Genomic DNA, 20,125 nt, shown 5'->3' with positions numbered 1-20,125 from the left:
TATTTACAACTGGCGCAATACAGCATCATTGGAAGATAATCTTTTGTTCAAATCAAATATGGAAAACTATTTTTCACTCTGTTTCTAAATTTATCTTAAATATTATAGAAATAAATCAAACAAAAACGTTATGATTTAAATCGAAATTTGGACCCGAATTAAATCACTATCACTATCACACATAATTAAATTGTCGCTACATGGTCATGTTCAAGTCACAAAATATGCTTACCATTCTTAATCCGACTACCACCAGTAGCGACGACACTACTCCCAGGCTAGCGAATACTAGCAATAACATGTTGAATATCACAGTCACTGAAATGGAAATGAGAAAATGAAATTGGAAGTGAATATTCAATAATCTGGCAATGCAATGGTACGATTTCCACTTGTTGAAATGAATGCTGTAATTACATTGAATGTTCGCGCATTGTTTTGCAATTGAACATAGATTACAGATAATTTAGCGTACCGTGAAATTGTACAAAACTGTTTACTCTAAACAGGAAAATTAGTGTTCGATCCACTAATATACGAACTCTAGATGTGGTAATGTATATGGATTATCTTGATTGATGTGCCACTGTTGTAATAGCAGTACCTAATATACCTTTAAATTGCATCTCATTGCTATTGGAATGCATCTCATTGTCCAGGAATGATATTCATGCTTCACCAGTTACACGACAATGGAGAAAACACTGCTTCTTAATGCGAAAAATAACTCATGACTGCAGATTTCTAGCATTTTTTCAATGAAAATTCCCAATGAATTATCATCATGACGTTATGAATTTCTCGCGGTACAAAGACAACACAGATCATGAATTCATATTATTCATAACCTTTTGTACCCTAAAATGTCGATTCAGTCATGATTTCATCAAATTTCAAACTTTATGATTACACGATGTTATTCATGGCATCGGATTTTTTCCCGTATACCGTAACTAATTAGATTAGTCTCAACCGTGGTAGGTAATCCTAATTACTAGTAAACCAGCATTTGGTTCTACATATTATTAAAGTGCCTTATGAAAAGAAAAGAAGTAACTTACTGGTTTTAATCTCCAGAAACGGAATCATCCCTAACCGGAAACGATTTCTTCGATCGCCGGTAAACTCATCAATGATGTATGTGTCCAATTAAAACCGAACTGTCAGGACGTTGGAATCAGGATGTGAAGCAGCGAACAAAATTGTAACGACAGCCAATTTTGAAGCTGATGAAAAGCATCAGGATTACGAAAGCGATAAACTACTAATACCGTCACATAGTGTGTAGTTGAGCTCTAACTTGACTCATTTGCTTGTAACAATTAATTACCTTCTGTTTTGTACTCCGAACCCGCAACAAGCCAATATCCTTCCCATTAACTGTTTCGTGTAGCGGATATCAAAGAGCCGCTACTGCATCGTGTGTATCCGTTTGGTACCTATCATCGATGGTAATCATTCCGCTTCTGTTAACAGTAACCATCCTCTGAGACGTGCAAAGAGGTTTCATTGAAAATTTGATTCCAACGTTGATACGATATGGCAAGTAAATATATTTGTCGATATATAAGACTAGTATTCTTTCTAATTTACTGAACTTTGTATAGGTTGAGTGTTGGAAGCAATAGCAGTTTAAACCGATAAATGAAAATAAGTGAATCACGAGTACAAACCACATGCCAGTTAGTCTGCTAGCAAATGCCCTCTTTATTATAACGTCAAACTATTGACTATAGTAGGGAAATAGACCACTATAATGCGGAACAGAATGGTCATTCTGTTCCCAACCAAAAATTCAACATGAGAAAAAGCGGGTTAAAAAGCTACTTTTTCGAAATGTTTATTGTTTGCAGAGTACCTCTATGCAAAAAGATACGATTTATGCAAAAATCTCATTTTCGATAAAAATGGTAAATAGACCACTATAGTTCGCCCATATACCAGTCTGTAACCATTTCCTAGAGCAGAGGCAGCGTCGTTAAAGAACAAAATAAACAAAAGTGGACCCAAGTTACTGCTTTGAGGTACACCAGATTTGTTTGTGAACGGCGACGATAACTTAGACGCAAGTTTCACTTGCAGAACCCTATCTTATAAATATAATAATAATAATAATTATGTAAAATAATGCATCCAAATCGTAGGAAATTTTCCTTGCGCAAAGGATTTGTTGAAAATACAACAAAGTGATACAGCTAAAGAAGCTTCAGCGCAACGGCAAAAGTTGTTGGGGAACTTAGGATATGGTAAATAATCGAGGCCGCAACATTTTCGCTTTTAAAATGTTGCACCGTATACTTTTTGCCGAGATCTTTGTGCAATTCGTAAGAAGTGTACAACGCGCTTGCGAAATGCTTCCTGTTTTGACGCCATTTTGAGAAAAACTTGGCAAGCATAAACAAAACCAAAAATACAGGCAGAAAGAGGAGAAAGCGCGCCAACACATACACACTCACATCCCAAGCAACACAGCTTGTTATCGAATAGTATAATATTACATATATCAGAACTTCTCTATTACCTGAAAAGCGCAAAAAACTTAAGTCTAATGAAACAAGAATTGAAAGAAGTATGTATCAGGTTATTTCATACCAATTTAAAACATTATTATAGCATAAGCTACAACTTGTTCTTCCAGTAGTTTGAATTTAGTAATGGTGACGTAATAAAAACTTCGTGTTGACATGTTGACAAAACAAACATTATACATTAGATATGAGCTGTCAAATAAATTCATGTCATCCCAAAACATCTCAAAACCTTAATAATAACGACATATGTTTTCAAAGTACGTTTATAGTACTAATTTCCACGAATATTATTTTCTAACTTGTTTTGTGTGTTACTTGGGATTTCTCTCTGAGCTCGTTTTTTGTGGTGCATAGGGCCTCAAAAAATTCCAAAATTTTAGTTGCCACCCGTTAATGATGACCAAAATGCCAATCACACCGGTTATCCTCTACGGGTTTGAGACGATTATCATGCATACAGAAGACATGCACTTCCGGTATTCGAGCAAAAGATGTTACGGGTTACGCGCAGGATGGTGCAGGTGCATAAACCACGACCTGCTGGAACCTTTCGGAGATTCCTATAGTGCACCAGACGAAATTCGGGAGACTACGGTGGGCCGATCACATTGCGAGAATGCCGGACGACAGTGCAGTGAAATTTGTTCTTTTCAAGAGCCTAAAAATAAACCCACCTCAACCCAATCGAAGCTAACATATGAGTGTATCGAGATGCTCAAGAAATCAGCGACGGGTAGCACAGGACCGAGTGAGTACGAGGAAGCAAAGAACAAAGGAACAATTTAGATTAAACTTTTCGTTCGATAGTTGATGGGAATAGAACAATGCCTCGTAACGCTCGAATGTGTTTTCAGAGCCTTTTTGTCCCCGAGTGCTGCGCTTTATTTTATACAGCAGTCCCCCCAATAACGCGGTTTCGAATAAGAACGTTTCCAATAAAGACGGTCTCGAGTGATTCCATTAACGCGGTCGAACGTCCTTATTGGAGTCTACGTAGCATATGGCAATTGACTTAATTGGTTCCAACATGGAATAACTCGTGATCCTGACCATATAGAAAGTTGGTGTCTTCGACAGAGTTGTTCGGTACATCAACGGGCTTTTCATTGGATTATAGTATTGCGGAATTGTCTCACCACGTGGCGCTAGCGTATATGTAACACTCTTATACAAGCTATATCTTGCGCTGCTGACTACCTACAAAGTTGCGGTCTTCGGGAAGGTTGCTCAAATGACTGTCACCTTCAAGATGGCATGAAAAATAGCGCAAAACTGACTCACTACGTGGCGCTAGTGTCTGTGTGATTTGCTTAGACAGGCTGTATCTTGCGCTACTGACTATCTAGGTTGCGGTCTTCAGGAATGTTACTCAAATGACTGATACCTTCAAGGTGGTATGGAAACTAGCGCAAAACTCAGTAGTATTCTTATACAGGCTGTGTCTTGCGACGCTGAACGCTTCACGTTCAATTTTATTCTCTAGCAACATTTACTGCCTGCAAAAAAAATTATCCGCTAATCCACCAACTATTAATGCTACTTCCTATATAGCCAGAGAAATCCCACCAACTCACTTATTCGATTAGTCTCAGTTACGTTAACAGTCCAGCTACTTTCTAAACATTCTTAATGATTCATGCACAATTATATTTTCATTTTTATCACTATATTTTTTTAATTGAAACTTGTAACAACTTAATAGGCATTTATGTCACATAGCACTAATAATGTGAAGTCAACGGCATGCGTAATGTTACTTTTAATAATTCTCGGGTACTTTTTCATTTAGACGTATCTGCAAATGAGAGATTCTCTTCGTGTCTCCTCTCTTCCGCTTTTTACGGCGATACTAATGCATTGAAAACAAAATTTTCAAAACATTTGGCTAGCTAGTGACTCCGGCAACCGATTTATGCAAAGCTGATGTGTCAAAATGCATTAGTATCGCCGTAAACGGCGAAAGAGAGGAGACACCAAGAGAGTCTCTCATTTGCAGATACGTCGAAATGAAAAAGTACCCGAGAATTCAGCTTTCTCATGTTGCGGTACATTTTTCATGTCCATTGCAAGTTAAATGCGAGGAGTGAAAAGATTCTAAGGAATTTTATCGACTGCCAACGTTGCATTTTGCAAAGAATTTCCGTTAGCGATCAGCATTGTGTTAAATAACGAGCAAAATGTAGCATTATTTTTCATACCATCTGGAAGGTGACATTCATTTGAGTAACCTTCCTGAAGACCGCAACTTTCTAGATAGTCAGCAGCGCAAGATACAGCCTGTCTAAGCAAATCACATATACACTAGCGCCACGCAGTGAGTCGGTTCTACGTTATTTTTCACGCCATACTGAAGGTGGCAGTCATTTGAGTAACCTTCCCGAAGACCACAACTTTCTAGATAGTCAGCAGCGCAAGATACAGCCTTTACAAAAATATTACATATACGCTAGCGCCACGTAGTGAGGCAATTCCGAAATACTATAATCCAACGAAAAGCCCTCGATCTGCTGAACAACTTTGTCCAAGGCACCAACGTTCTATACGGTCAAGATCACGAGTTATTCCATGTTGGAACCAAATAAGTCAATTCCCATATGCTACATAGGCTCCATTAACACGGTTTCCATTAACGCGGTCCCTATTTGCGTCCTTATTGGGGGGATTACTGTACTCGTGCGCTCTGCAAAAGCTAACTCTTTTGACAGTTGAACGAAGGTGGGTATTTTTTCGCCAATTTTTGCACTTCCGACTTCCCACGGTGAAATCTTGCACCATAGCTTATTTTCTACGTCATTCTACGTCAACTGTGACCGTTTGTCTTGTTCAAAGCAGGAGATTTCTTCTGGTTGAACGAATTATTCGATAGGTCCTGTTCAAGCATAGACTTAAAAACAAAAGCTCGTGTGCATATGACATATGTCGCCTCGCTAGCCGCTGGGGAATTAAACCGGAAGTTGTCCTTCCAACTGCCTTTCCATCCTCCGCACATTTCGGCTATACGCACACGGGTAATTGTCCTCGACATACCATCCATCATCGCAGGGTGCTCCACCAGGGGGAACGCAGAGAGTATTGCAAAGTCAGCGATTATTATTAAAAATATTGTTTTTCCTTACAAACAGCTGGCTGATCCAAATGTAATGAATGTAAAGTGGAGTATATTTTTATAGAATAAGATTTACATTTTCTATTATTCATTTATTTGTGAGAAGGGTTCCTCACTCCATAAAACAAGTTTACCACCAAATCTTTTACTTGAGTTGGTATTTTTGAACTCACAGGCAATTTTTTATACCATGCAGAACTTATTGCCGAACTAACAAACACTCTTGGCTACGAATTTGAAAGATAACATAATATAGTTCACAATCGCTGTTTAGAACAAAAAAGTTACACTATTGATTGGAATCAAACTATTAGTCTGATTGGCGAGTTGAAAGTAGAAATTTTACTAGGATGTGTTGCTTTTCATGCATAGCTGAAGGCTTTATCACATTCTGATAAATAACAACACAACGCCTAAGTAAACACAACGCATTAGTAATATTATTTTCTCAAATGCTCATAACTAGAAAACCAATCAGATTAGGAGATTTAATATTCGGATCGAAAAGCAAATTGTGCGTAATAGCATACTATCTAATCGAGTTCATTCTGTAGAATGCATTGTTTCAGCAAAATTTCGAATCGCTTTTAGAATAATTGCCTTACGATTATAGAGCCAGGCAGAACGATGTATGCTTTAGGAATTAGCCTCATTCGCCGGATGAGCGTTTCTTTTATTTTAAAAAGTCAGCGCTTTCTTTTGAAATGAAATCAAATCTAACTAAGCGTGAAAGCAAACAATTACAGGCGAATTTTTCTTATTTCTAATGTGATCCAGGTTTGCAAAGGGTAGTGAAAACTATTCTACCTCACTCTTATTTGGTATAACTCTGCAAAAACTAAGGCTAGGTATAAAAGTAAATGCTAGTTATACTTGAGCATACTTGTAATATCGTTAATTAACATGGCTTCCAAATTATAAAATGGTTCGATACCAAAATTGACCGTTTTCAACGTGTAAAATATATTTCGTGCTTTATCATTAGATGAATAATACCTAATACTTCTTACGCGTCAAATATGAATTTAGAAAAATATAGGTATTTTCCATCAAAATTCGTCATATGTTTTGCCGGACTATTGAACATGCCAGCCGTATTATGCGGTATAATTACCTGTCGATATGCTCTCTTTTTCCAGGAAACTTTCTCCGCTGGGCTTGTCGACTTCACCTTTCAGAAATTTGCGCTCATCATGCACGAATACCGATAGCGTGATACAGGATATGCCGAAGTAAAACTGTAACGAGATGAGAAAGTAGACATCGTGAAACTTTGTTTACTCGATTAAGCACAGAGTGGAGTTTTCGGGTTGATTGATTTATTGCATTGATTGAAGGTAAACAAGAAGCTAGTGTACGCTAGAGTGAATAGTCTTTCGATCGAGAAAAGGAAAGCTTATCAGTAAATGTTTTCGTTGGGCAAGATGTGTAACACAAACGATTCTGATGCGGCACATACTGCTTCCAATTACGGTAGCATGGTTGATTTGATATGAGTGATTTACACATATGTTGCTGTATAAACACGAACCACATAGTTTTGATGAAAATCGTGATTTTCTGTATTTATCTTATCAGAGAGTAATTTGATTAATCCCTAGAGTGCGTCTTGGTTGCTAGCGATAATCGAAAAGAAACAAACGCTGCGATCTTGTCTTTACTAGAACGATTAAATAGGATTGCGTCGCTTTCTTCCACCTGAAGACTGGCCTTTTTTAATAATTTCAAACTTTAAAAAGGAGCAAATTCGAAGAGAGAATTAAAGTCAAAAACTCACAAATTTAGATTTTATCTTATTTCATTTTCTCAAATCTCGATCAATCAAATCGGTAAAGTTTAAAAATATACGCTACAGAAGTTTGCTTCTTACTTAGCACCAAAGGACGTCAATCCGCCTTCAACAGTGGGGCCATCTGCACCTGGTTGTGATTCTGACCACCCACAAATGCAATTAAAGAGAAATGCGCCACTAATTGACGGCGATGAAAGGAAAGTAAATTCAACTCCACTCGTTTGCTAGAGGTAACTTTGTACGCTAATAGGATAACATGCGGCTGTTTGTTTGCTTGACTAGTTGTTATGAAGTAGGGGATAACTTGCGGAATTATTAGAAATGAGCTGCATTCTTACGCGACACTTTACAACAAAAGTGGTGAAGTACGGTGGTAAACTTTCGCTTAACTATACTTTTTTTCTTCATAAAAAATAATGATTTGAAAAGTTGAAATCAAAAGGGCACGCCACGTCAGTTTTTATTTAAGTCATCCTTAAAATATGACTTAACGGGTGGCAACTAAAATTTTGGAATTTATTGCTCAGGTTGTCAAAAAAAGACAAAGTTATTTGAAGAAGATTTGATTCACTGAAATTAGAGATACATTGTTCATTGTTGAAAAATAAATGAATTGTATGTAAACTGCTGTTCGGTAAAGCTTCAGTTTGATGTCGGAACAAGAGCGTTGTATGGCTTACAGGTCAACTTTACGAATGCATCTCTCGATTCTACCAATGAGCTATTTACAATTCGTGGCTCTCCAGTTATTTTTGTACGCCAAGAAGCTTAAAATCTCGACGAAATCTTTGATTGGGCAACACTGATGCAGATTTGTCGGGCTGTGGTTTACAAATGGGATCGAATGAGTATTCAGGAACGAATGTGTTTTTTGGCGTAATGCGATCAAGTTTTATCCAGCCAACATACGTATTGTATATGATGATCTTTTTGTAGAAACGGGATCAAAATTTTCTTCAAACATTCGTTCAAGTACACATCTTGATTGATAACCAAACCAAAGGGCTTGAGCCATGGTTTAGAAAAACCTCTCTCGGAAATAGTAATGTACAGCATCACTTTCTGTTCAAACTAATATTTAAACTTGTATTTTATGTTTGGAGATGTAGTAGAACTATCCATGGAATAGTATCGATCACTTCCGGAAATGTGCGTCTTCGAAAGAGGGAAGTACTTTCGTCGTCCAAAACAAAGCATTTTCCGCAATAATTTTTTATCAACTAGCGACATTGGGATTTCAACGTCGAAATCTGTCCCTCAGTGTATTCCGGGGCTCTTATTTTCTTTCGGCCCTTTATTGCGATTCTTTTCAATGTTTTGCAGTTGTACTGGTGGGAACAGTTGAACTTTTTTGCGACATCCCGTTGGCTCACGGAATCCTAATTGTTGAAGGTACGAGAAAGAGAGAATTTTGACTGATCTTCCACTACTTTGCTTGCGAGTAGTTGTTGAGGATGTTAGGATATGGTAATTAGTCAAAGCCGCAACATTTTTGCTTTTAAATACGTATACTATTTGCAGAGATCGTTGTGCAATTCATAGAAGTGTACAACGCGTTTGCGAAATGCTTCTAGTTTTTACGCTGTTTTGAGCTAAACTTGGCATAAGTATAAACAAAACAAAAAACACTGGCAGGAAAAGGAGAGAGAGAGCTACCACATACATACTCTCATTTCTCTCTGAGCTCGTTTGTTATTGTACATAGGGGCATCAAAATAAATTCTGAAATTTTAATTGCCACCCGTTGCCCGTTAATAGTACGACTCAAAAATAGCGAATTTAGTTACACTTCCTCCTTAATTTCGGACCATGTCAAAAATAATTTAGTCTCAAGTCAAATAGCTTATACCATTTGCGTAACTGATTTCTGTTGCGTTAGGTAGTATGCTTAGGTACTTTTCAATTTGCCTGAATCTACATTTTTCACATTAGGCATTTATTCTTCCCCAAAATAAAATAGAATAAAATAGTGTCTTATTCAGCAACACCTTCTTGTGGTACCAGCCAAACAACTTTGGTGGAGATTGGGTTACCAACCCCGGTGGAAGTCAAGCTGAAACAGAAGGAGGGTTCTTTTGAGCTTCGTTAGGTTGAGCCCAAAACTCTGTTCTGAATAACCTTCAGTACCGACGCCAGCCACGGTTAAATCTCGTGCGGCTGTAGCAGTCAGATGTCGCTGTAAACTACGCGCATTCACTCGAAGCTGCGCTGCCAAAAAAAAAAAGCGAGCTGGACGAGGCCCCCTGTTATTACGAGTAGGGAAATCTGCTCAGCACCTTAGAAGGAACGGTGCTATCAGACACCTGGCAACTCAGGTAGTGTAGGGTTGGCTATCTCGACACCCCCTAATGGGGCGTAAGGTTCAGACCCACTAAAACCCTACTCGAGTCTCCAGCCTTAATCCTCCTTGGCACCACCTCATCGGTATTATTTCAGGGAGGGGCTATTGTGCTTAACGCACCCTCTTAGATAACTACTGGACTATGGTAGTTAGGCTGTTTTCTCACCGTTGATCGGCTCTCCAGCGGTTTTGTAGTTCACGTACAATCTGGATAGCAGCCGCATTGACCGCTCCCCAGACGTCCGAGCTAGAACACATCCTTTGGACTAAATTATCCGGAGTAGCGTCCATCACTGCCATCATGTTGCTTCTCGCGCACACGAAACGAGGGCGTATAAACAAAACATGTTCTGCAGTTTCTACTACATCCACGCATTCGGGACACGCGGGGGACTCCGCATGCCCGAACTTTTGCAAATACTGTCTGAAATAACCATGCCCTAACAGAATCTGTGTCAGGTAGAAGTTGACTACACCGTAGCGCCTGTCAACCCACCCAGGATTAGTCGATGTGTCCACTGGCCCTTTGCGGAATTATACCATGCCCGCTGCCATGTGGTCATCGAGGCCGATCTTGTAGTACTCCTTATGCCTCTAGTTCCACGTTGATTGAAGCACTCTACATCCTCGCTGATGATGATACCAATAGGCATCATACCCGCTAAGACGCAGATTGCGTCATGTACGATACACGCTCGCCACTCTCAAGCACATGAGACGATAGGTACTCTCCAGCTTACCTAGGTAACTTTTGGTAAGGTTGACTAAAAGCCTTCGCTTGCTGCCATATACCGCAGACCTATTAGAAATCATACGAGACAATGCCGAAATAGCTGTGGAAGCCGAAATAGCTGTGTTCTTACAGGCATAGTCGACGTGGCTCCCGAACTTGAGCTTGTCGTCGATCATGACTCCCAGGAGTTTTAAGGACTGCGTTGACGAAATAGTGCAGTCCCCGACGCTGATCTTTGCTTACGCACCGAATTGGGGTTGTTCACCACGATAACCTCTGTTTCATGATGCGCTAGCTTCAGTTTCCTGGAGTGCATCCAATCTTCAACAATGCTTATAGAGTGGGCGGCCGTCAACTCAACCTCTCTGATAGATTCATCATAGACTTCCAGGGTGATGTCATCCGCAAAGCCGACAATCACCACCCCTACCGGGAACTTTAGCTTCAACACCTCGTCATACATGACGTTCCACAACACCGGGCCCAGTATGGAACCTTGCGGAACCCCTGCGGTGATTGGAACGCAATTCTGACCCTCCTCCTTGTTGTAGCATAGCATACGATTCTGGAAATAATTTTCCAGAATCCTGTACAGCGACACCGGCACTTGGACGTTCCGAAGCGAGTTGGCCATGGAGTCCCAACTAGCGCTATTAAACGCATTTCTCACGTCGAGCGTGACAACAGCGCAATAGCGAACTGTTGGTACACCATCAATACGACCATTAGCAACGTAGCGGAGAGCTTCATCGAGCACGTGACACGGAATTAGTTGAAAAACTGATTTGACAATGAAAGTAGGATGATGACGGATGACGAGAACGCTGCGCGGGCTGTCAAGATGCGCAGTGCCACACACCAAAATGTGGAAAGACGCAGACAGAAGAAGATGCTACGAACCTTTGTCTTCCAGGAGAAAAAGCGCTGCCTGAGAGAGCAGAAGTATGTGGACTTGGAACGACTGTATCGTTCTCAGGAAACGCGAAAATTCTACCAGAAATTGAACGGATCCTGCGGAACAGCTTTATGTCGCGTACTGAAATAAGTCGGGATCAAGGTTAGTCAAGAGAGGTTTTCTGATGTTCAAATTTGTTTTTTACCCCCGCTGGGTTACCCTTAACGATCACCGAAATTTTCAAAGCGGATACTGTTGAATGTATAAACAACGTCGATGGTTGCTAACCAATCGTTCGGCGCACTTCTGTTCTACAAACTGTGAAAACTAGATCACCTATTTTCACTCACCTTGGTCGGGATAAGAAGGGCAGTATTCTGATGCACGATCATGAGGTGTCCGAGGGGTGGAAGCAGCACTTCGATGAACACATGATGTCGCCCAGGCGAAGAACCATGGTGGTGAGGAAAGCAATTTCGACGGTGCGACAAACGGAGAAGAGATGCCAGCCCCAATGCTAGGTGAAGTTAAGGATGGCCTTAACCGCCTTAACCAGAGAACAATATATTGTCCGGAAAAGAAGCCATGGGAGCAGAGCTTATTAACATAGGACCAGAAAAGCTGGTCACTTGTCTGCAGCGGCTTAGTTAGTTAGTGCAGGCTAGTGAGAATTTGGGATACATGACAACTACCGGAGGAGTGGAAAAATGGTAACCCCATCGATCTACAAGAAGGGCGGCAAGTTGGACTGTGAGAACTTCCGAGCGATCACCGTTCTCAAGGCCGCCTACAAAGTACGGTCCTAAATCATTTTCCGTCGACTATCACCAATTGCGAACGGATTTGTGGGAATTCAAAACCGGCTTGGTTGAAGGACTGTCGACAACGGATCAACTATTTACACTGCGGCAGATCCACCACAAAGGCCGTGAATACAAAATTCCCATGCACCATTTGTTCGTTTACTTCAAAGCTGCATATGATACCATCGACCGAAAAGAACTATGGAAAATCATGGACGACAATGACTGCCCCAGGAAGCTGATCAAACTGATTCAATCTACGATGGATAGTGTTCAGTGCTGTATTCTGATTTCAGATGGATTGTCTAGTTCATTTCATAGAGAGCGGCGTCCAGCTGGTGGTATGAACCGAGCGGGTATCAACATGCGGGACACGATCTTTAACAAATCTTGTCAATTCGTCTGCTTTACCGATAACTTGGATATTATCGCCTGAACAGTACACCACACTAAAGCGCGAAGCAGAAAAGATCGGGTTAAAGGTAAATACATGCAAAACAAATTATATGTTGGCTGGCGGAACCGAAGCCGACCGTCGCCGCTCGGGCAGCAGTGTAACGATCGACAACGATGTATTTGAGGTAGTTGACGAATTTGTCTATCTTCAGCTTGGTTCACTGATAACGGCAGACACCAGCCGTGAGATTCGGAGGCGTACTATCAGCGGAAGTCGTGCTTCACAAGCAATTGCGGTTGAGTAGACTAAGCCTCCGTATAAATTGTATCCTGTACATGATACTGATTAGACCGGTTGTTCTCTACGGTCATGAAACATGAACAATTCTCGATGAGGACCTGCGAGTTCTCGGAGTTTTCGAAAGACAAGTACTAAGAACGATATTCGGCGGCGTACAGCAGGAAGCAGTATGGCGAACCCAGTATTTAAAAGGTGGCTAAAGCTGAATGGATATGATGGGCAGGGTATGCAGCTTGAATGCCATACAACTACCCTGCAAAAATGGTGTTTGTTTTAAATCCGGTAGGTACAAGACGAGCAGAGGCGCAGCGAGCAGGATGGTTAGACCAGGTGAAGCGAGATTTGGTGGACAGTACACGGTGTCCTAGGAATTGGAGTTAATTGCTATTTTATTTATTTATTTATTTATTTATTTATTTATTTATTTATTTATTAATTTCAAATACTTGTAGATTAAGGACTACTCTTTTTCAAACTCTACAATCCGCTATATCATATGTTATTAACTTTACTAAAACTTTTCTTAACAACGGTGCAATGCTTATCACTTACCATTAATCTGAGTTAAGAAAAAGTTAGAAAAGGTTAAGAGTTTTTTTTCTTCTGTTGGGTACTCTTACCATTGGCTCTATTATTTTGAACTATTGTGGTGAAGGCTAAGAATTACAACGTTCTACATCGACAATGTTTTGAAGAGCCATTTACTTTATTACGCTTCGAATTTGTATGGCAATCACTATATTTTGTTTTCAACAGGATTCTGCTTCATTGCATAAGTCAAAGTAGATTCAGGAGTGGTTTTAGGCGAATTTACGAGATATCATATCCTTTAAAGAATGCACCAACCTCTGGTTTTTGTCTTGACCATTGTAGAAAGGTCAGGCTTTTAATTATTCTTCATAGCGGTAGTTTTTTCACAGTTGACGGGGGCAACGGTAGAAGAAAGTGATGAAACAAAGGTATTGATAGTGTCTCCAGTGACGAGGCGCGAAGGGACAATTAGGTAAGAAAAAGTCATTGAAGCACCGCTTATCAAAGTTTGTATAACATTCTTCTTAAGGGGGCATAGTACTTTTAACACCATATTTTTTGCCTTATTTCAAATATTTTTTTCTCGATAACGCGAAAAGCAAATCGATTCGGGTTTTTTGCATATTAAACATTGCACTTTATACTAATATTTACAATTTTGTTTGCATATGTGAACCACTTCCCCTCTTCCCTTTGGCTCCTTGAACATGATCATTCGAAAAAAACATGATTTGCGGTACCATAGATTGACGCTAAGGGGCTTATCCGAATTGAAAAATTCCAAAACGGCATGAAAGTATATTAAATTATCTCGTGTTTGACCCATCCTTTTTTTTTAAATTCGAACTCATAACAAAATGGCGGACATTCAAATATAAAAGTAAGGTTTTTAGTCGAAAAAATTGACTTTATACTTTTCTAAAAAATACAAAAATTGTAATATCAAAAAAAGGATGGGTCAAACACTAGATAATTTTGTTGGCTTTGAAACAAAAAAAGAATCATGAGAATTGCTTGAGCCGTTCTTGAGATATTTATGGTACCGTCTTTCAAAACCTGGTTTCGAGAAAAACGACGTTGAAGTTTTTATTCGCTGTATAATCGCTCCAGACATGCGCGGTACAAATAGCTGTAACTTTGTCAATTTTTGGAATTCATCGAAATGACTTGAAACACCTATGGTCAAAATGTTAATCTCTCGAAATAATCAATAAAAAAAATTTCGATTTTTTTAAATTGAAAAAGTACTATGCCCCCTTAACTCAAGCTGGGGGATCTGCGGATCGAATAAAGCTCAATGGGAGCCAGTTCTGACCGGCTTCAAACCCAAACTCCTCCTGGACCCTATAAATCGCAGATATTGGTAATCTTTTGAACCACAGCGGACTGGATCCAGTTTTCCGCTCTCTCCTCTTCTCGCCTTGTCTCGCCCTGGAGACATTATCAAAGGCTGTATCGTTGATTGTAAAAAACTACCGTTACAACAAGTTCTCTAAAGAATGGTTTGCAGCATCGCAAAATCTTAAACCATTGGATTATTTTGCGTGGGATAATGCTTACTACGATTGACCGTACTAAAATAATTAATTTAGGTGTATTTAAGCAAGGGTGGAGAGATTTTGAACAATACCACACATTGCTGTGCGTGCCAGGTAGGATGTTCTCAAGAACATTTGTAAACGTTAGCTTGATGATATGTCACCCTAACGTATCTACAACCCAGTACGATGTGCAAATTTAAGTTTTTATGGTTAAATCAATGGCGTTTACTTATTCTCTAATGAAAAACACGTTATTCTTAATATAAAGTTAAATGAAGCAGATTTGTGTTTATTAATCATTCCTTCGCAATCTGAAATAGCCAAGTAAAGTAACGCACAGATATTTCCGGATCGATATGCCCCAACATCCGGTTAATTAACATTCGACTCAATCCACCGCACAAAGTCGGAAACCTTTGCGTAGCCGTCCGGTGCGCCCGATCCGCAGTAATTGATAACGAAGTTAGCCACGCCAACCAGTTGATTGTTGTAGACTGCCGGTCCACCAGAGTCACCCTGCAAATTAAACCCAAATACAAACATGCCAGCTCAAATCATGCCGCTGTCAAAAGCATCCCGTAACTCACATTACAGGCTCCATTATTAACGGGTGACTGGAGGCACAATAGTCCGGCGTTGATTCCCGTTTGCGCTGCACAGTCCCTGGCGGAGACGGCGGTCACTCGATTGTACTGCAGCTCATTGGGTATTGGACCATTGGCGAACAGGCGTCCCCAGCCGGAAATGATGACCGTGCTGCCAGCCGGAACTTCCGCCCGAGCGAGTGATATCGTCCGAATCGATGAACTTGGCAGATAAGATTGTGTTAGCTCCAGCAGGGCAATATCGTTTTGGAAGTTGCCGTAACGTTCGTGTGGAATGATTCGTTGTACACTGCGACGGATGCCACCCCTGCGGAGATTAATTGTGCCCGCCAGAACCGTGATTTGCGATGGTTGTATGCTGTACGGAAGATATAATCGTCGAAGATGTAGATGAATAATGCTAACTAGCCGATTGCATTATACTCAGGTATTATATGATTGTGCGTGTATTTCCACAATTTTGACAAACATTCACTCATGAATAATAGGGGCAATGCTTAAGCAACTGGATGCTTCAGGATGGATCTTGAACAACTACAGGCACAAATCAAAGCAATATGTCTAAATGCCGCGGTAGACATTGCGCTGAAACGAGCTTCATCAATATTTTTAATGCCAACTTTAGATTGTTGATTGCCGCAGTTGTCACACTGGTAGCAGCTATTTCAAATTTTGAGTATTTTGAGTATTGTTAACAAGCCTGTATAAGCATTTTACCATAATAGATCAAATAACTGGTCGCAGTGGAGAATGTACCCAGCGGAAAAAAAGCATTTTACCAAAAATGAACCTAAAAGAAGAACCAAAAATAATTTCCAATACAAGATAGATAAAAAGATACCTTTACATCTGTGGCGGTAACTAATTTAGCTTCTAACTAAAACGACTGAAATCTTTTTCGGTAAAAAAGTGTCTTACTGTAGACGTCTCTCTCCTAGTTGGGAAATCTCAATCATAGATTGTTCGTGAGCTCAAACTCCTCGATGCCAATAAAGCTTCGTAACTCGTTATAATCAATGATACTGCCAATTTCCAAGTAAGTTGTTTTATATTCTTCTAATGATTTTCAATATTAAGTTAATACAATTTAGAAATCCCCTCAACCTTCTGACCGTTCTGAGCGTTGCCGCAAGTAGGGGAGACTGCGGCAGGTTGAGATCAATTTTGTTTTCGGTCCATAAAACTTAATCAGAATGTTTTAATTATGAGTGTTTTACATCATTGGAAAGGTATTACACAAAAAAAATTGCAAAATGTTGAATTTCGAAAAATAAAGTAATTAAAATCATATCCGTGAAGGTCCTAAGAATTTGCGAAAAAAATTGTTGCTGCAGGTCGAGAAATTTTTCGTTTTTACAATAATGAAAACAAAATCCATTTTATTTGTACATATGGTATTTTTCGAACATCAAGCATTAAATTTAGAACAATTTTTTCGAAAATAATGGGCAAGACAAGATAATAAATTCTTCATTCTTCTGATCAAGTGCTGATTTCATCAGTTTTCGTTGTTGTGCAGCATATGCGCATTAAATTTTATCGTGCATATTGGAATGATAGATGGCTAAAACCAACGAGCCATAAAAAATCTTCAATCTTTGAAAAACTAATTGTTTTAACAAAATAAATATATTCGACTAGTCAAGCTTCATTTTTAGCAAAGTCTAGTTGCATTCTGCGAAACGAAAACTGACTGATAATAACTTTCTTCCTGCAGCACACACTTTGCTTGGATGAATTTTTGTTTTCGGACTAAAAAATACTAGAATACTGGCAATAGAATAATAGAATAACAATAAATCATAATAGAAGCAATAAATCTGTTTGGTCAAGGTGTTACCAATTTATTAGCATTGTAAAACTAACAGCACTGACGAACTGACATGACACGGGCGTTTCATTTTTGACTCACAAGATCTTGCGAGCAAACGATCACCTACTTACAAGCGAGCGATCGTTTATGTCAAACAGCGGAGATATGTACAAAGGCACGAGAGACAGATTTATGTAAAATTTCGTTTGTTTCAACGGAAATCTGTATGAATATCAGAAATAACCCGGTAATTCTTTGTGTATTGCAAAAACAAAGGATAAAGTAATTTTTGCAAAGGGCTTTATGCATTCACTTGAGCACCTAGTGTGTTTTTAGTTTTTCGTGTCAGTCACACATAATTAGTGAATGACATTCTGCCAAATCTGTTCTCCACTTTTCCAAGATAAATAGCGATCCGTTGTGCAGATGGTGTTACTGTTTAACGTATTTTGGTTTAAATTTTCAAACACAAGTTTCTTAAGGAAAATGTATGGGATGTCATGTCGGTTCGTCGGTGCTAACAGATTTATAGCGGTTTGATAAGCAACCACAATAGGATGAATTTTGTATTAGCACTCCATTGCACGAGCTCGCAATCCCTAGAATTCGAAGCCGCTAGTACCTATTCCTATGTAAAAAAATGCAGAAAATCGATTGGTGATGGTTTTATCCTGCGCAGACTTCGGGAAGTGGTCCATTTTGTCCTATTATCCCCAAAAATCTTGATAAAAGCTAATTAAACAGCAAAAAAATTTATTGCCGCCCGTAAAATGAACTCAAATAGCTTCCAAACTTTATCAAAACATAAGAAGAAACAAATCCCATTCATTCCATACTGTGCGAAATGCAAGAATAGTCCATTTTGCCAAATTCACCCCTCAACACATAGTAAAACCTAATTAAAGCGATTGAAACTAACTGAAAGGCAAAAACAGTCTTCGGAACAGAAAAAATGTGTATTTTATCATACAGTTGAAAGCAGACTCAGCCGATAAAACCCAAATCTAAGCGATTAATGAATACACTCAATAACAACGTCAAATATATTTGTATGCATGTTCCGCCATAACTCGCCAAAGCGCCTTGGCCGTTCTCCACCTAACTTGGCATACATATTCCTTGCGATAAGGAAATCAGCAGCTGGGGATGACAAGAGCGGGGGTTCCCTAACAATAGGAGGAGCGAAGAGGTCCAAATAAGTGAAGATGTAGCGTTTTTCTCTTGCATTTAAACCGATCTCAGTTCCGTAGGTGGAAAAAAAGCTTTGTTTCTCTACCATTATAGGGATTACCAGAGAGCAAATAGATTTATAATTGGTTATGTGACAGAAAGGGGAGCTGATTAAGACGATGCCAGAAGGAGGGGACGAGAAACGTGAGCATGAATGTATGCTCCGCCAGGATTCCGGAACGCCTGGACGGTTCAGAGGGGTGGTCCCTAACAACACTAGCCATTAGTTATGTAAATTTAGTTTTATCATTCAGACATAGTGTTTTGTGAGATGATTTTTATGCAACAAATAAACAAAATAAACAAGGGGACGAGGAAGGTTCAATTGGGCGTTTCTCTTACATCCACTGATAGCAGTTGTTCAAGTGGTTGGATCACAAGAAGGAGTTTCTGAAAAGGTGAATTGAGTGGCCATCATTCATTGACAACGGAGCAAAAAGGGGGAAAAGCAAACGGGGACGGGGGAACTGACAAAGCGAGTGGAAACATTCAAACGAAGAAAAACTGTTTTTTTTTCTTGCATTACGAGAATTTACAGGTACAGCGACAGGGACAGGGACAGGGACAGGGACAGGGACAGGGACAGGGACAGGGACAGGGACAGGGACAGGGACAGGGACAGGAACAGGGACAGGGACAGGGACAGGGACAGGGACAGGGACAGGGACAGGGACAGGGACAGGGACAGGGACAGGGACAGGGACAGGGACAGGGACAGGGACAGGGACAGGGACAGGAACAGGGACAGGGACAGGGACAGGGACAGGGACAGGGACAGGGACAGGAACAGGGACAGGGACAGGGACAGGGACAGGGACAGGGACAGGGACAGGGACGGGGACGGGGACGGGGACAGGGACAGGAACAGGGACAGGGACAGGGACAGGGACAGGGACAGGGACAGGGACAGGGACAGGGACAGGGACAGGGACAGGGATAGGGACAGGTACAGGGATAGATGTAGAGTGGTTTTCTTGGCATTAAATAATATTTTGTTATCTGTGAACCACAGAGGCGCTGGAAAAAAGGAGACTGCACAACCCCCTTATTAAGGTAGCGATGTATATAGTTGGGTTATTTTTAGACACAAATTGTGCCTCTTCCTCCGTCTTCTGCAAAAACCACCGACCGAGAAATTTTAATCTAACTTGTTTTTACTGGCAGGACGACGACACAATGCAGGCCCTTGCGACTTACAAAATATAGTGCGTGACGCTGTGCCCCAACCAGATTGGTCGCTACCTTAATAAGGGAGTTGTGCAGTCTACTTTTGTCCAGCGCCTGCCCTGCACCTTCCAGCATTGGACAAAAGGTAGCAGTCACAACGACTACTTTTTAAGCGCAGCTACCAATAACCCCCCTCCCATCACCTTTCCGCTCTTTCCTCTTCATTCCAAAAAAAACATTACTTCTCCCTACCGTCCCATCATCAATTGTAGAACCACCGTTTCAAAAATTATAAATATATATATGCTTGACTGCCTTTCAAGGTCAAGACTAAAACACG

At 40.2% G+C, this 20,125-nt stretch overlaps 1 protein-coding gene across 1 annotated transcript in view; it reads right to left on the bottom strand.

Moving 5' to 3' along the window:
• LOC128738822 (uncharacterized) overlaps nt 1-20,125 on the bottom strand; it is a 142,174-nt gene that overhangs the window by 13,527 nt on the left and 108,522 nt on the right. The window contains exons 3-4 of the mRNA XM_053834231.1: nt 6,752-6,875; nt 233-318 (exon numbers count right to left, since the gene is read on the bottom strand). Coding sequence (XP_053690206.1) covers nt 233-318; nt 6,752-6,875 — 210 coding nt within the window. The remainder of the gene's footprint in view (nt 1-232; nt 319-6,751; nt 6,876-20,125) is intronic.

Source organism: Sabethes cyaneus, chromosome 2, assembly GCF_943734655.1.
Source record: "Sabethes cyaneus chromosome 2, idSabCyanKW18_F2, whole genome shotgun sequence".
Classification (NCBI taxonomy): domain Eukaryota; kingdom Metazoa; phylum Arthropoda; class Insecta; order Diptera; family Culicidae; genus Sabethes; species Sabethes cyaneus.
Note: the sequence above shows the minus strand (reverse complement) of the source record. Positions and strands in the feature narration are given on the sequence as shown.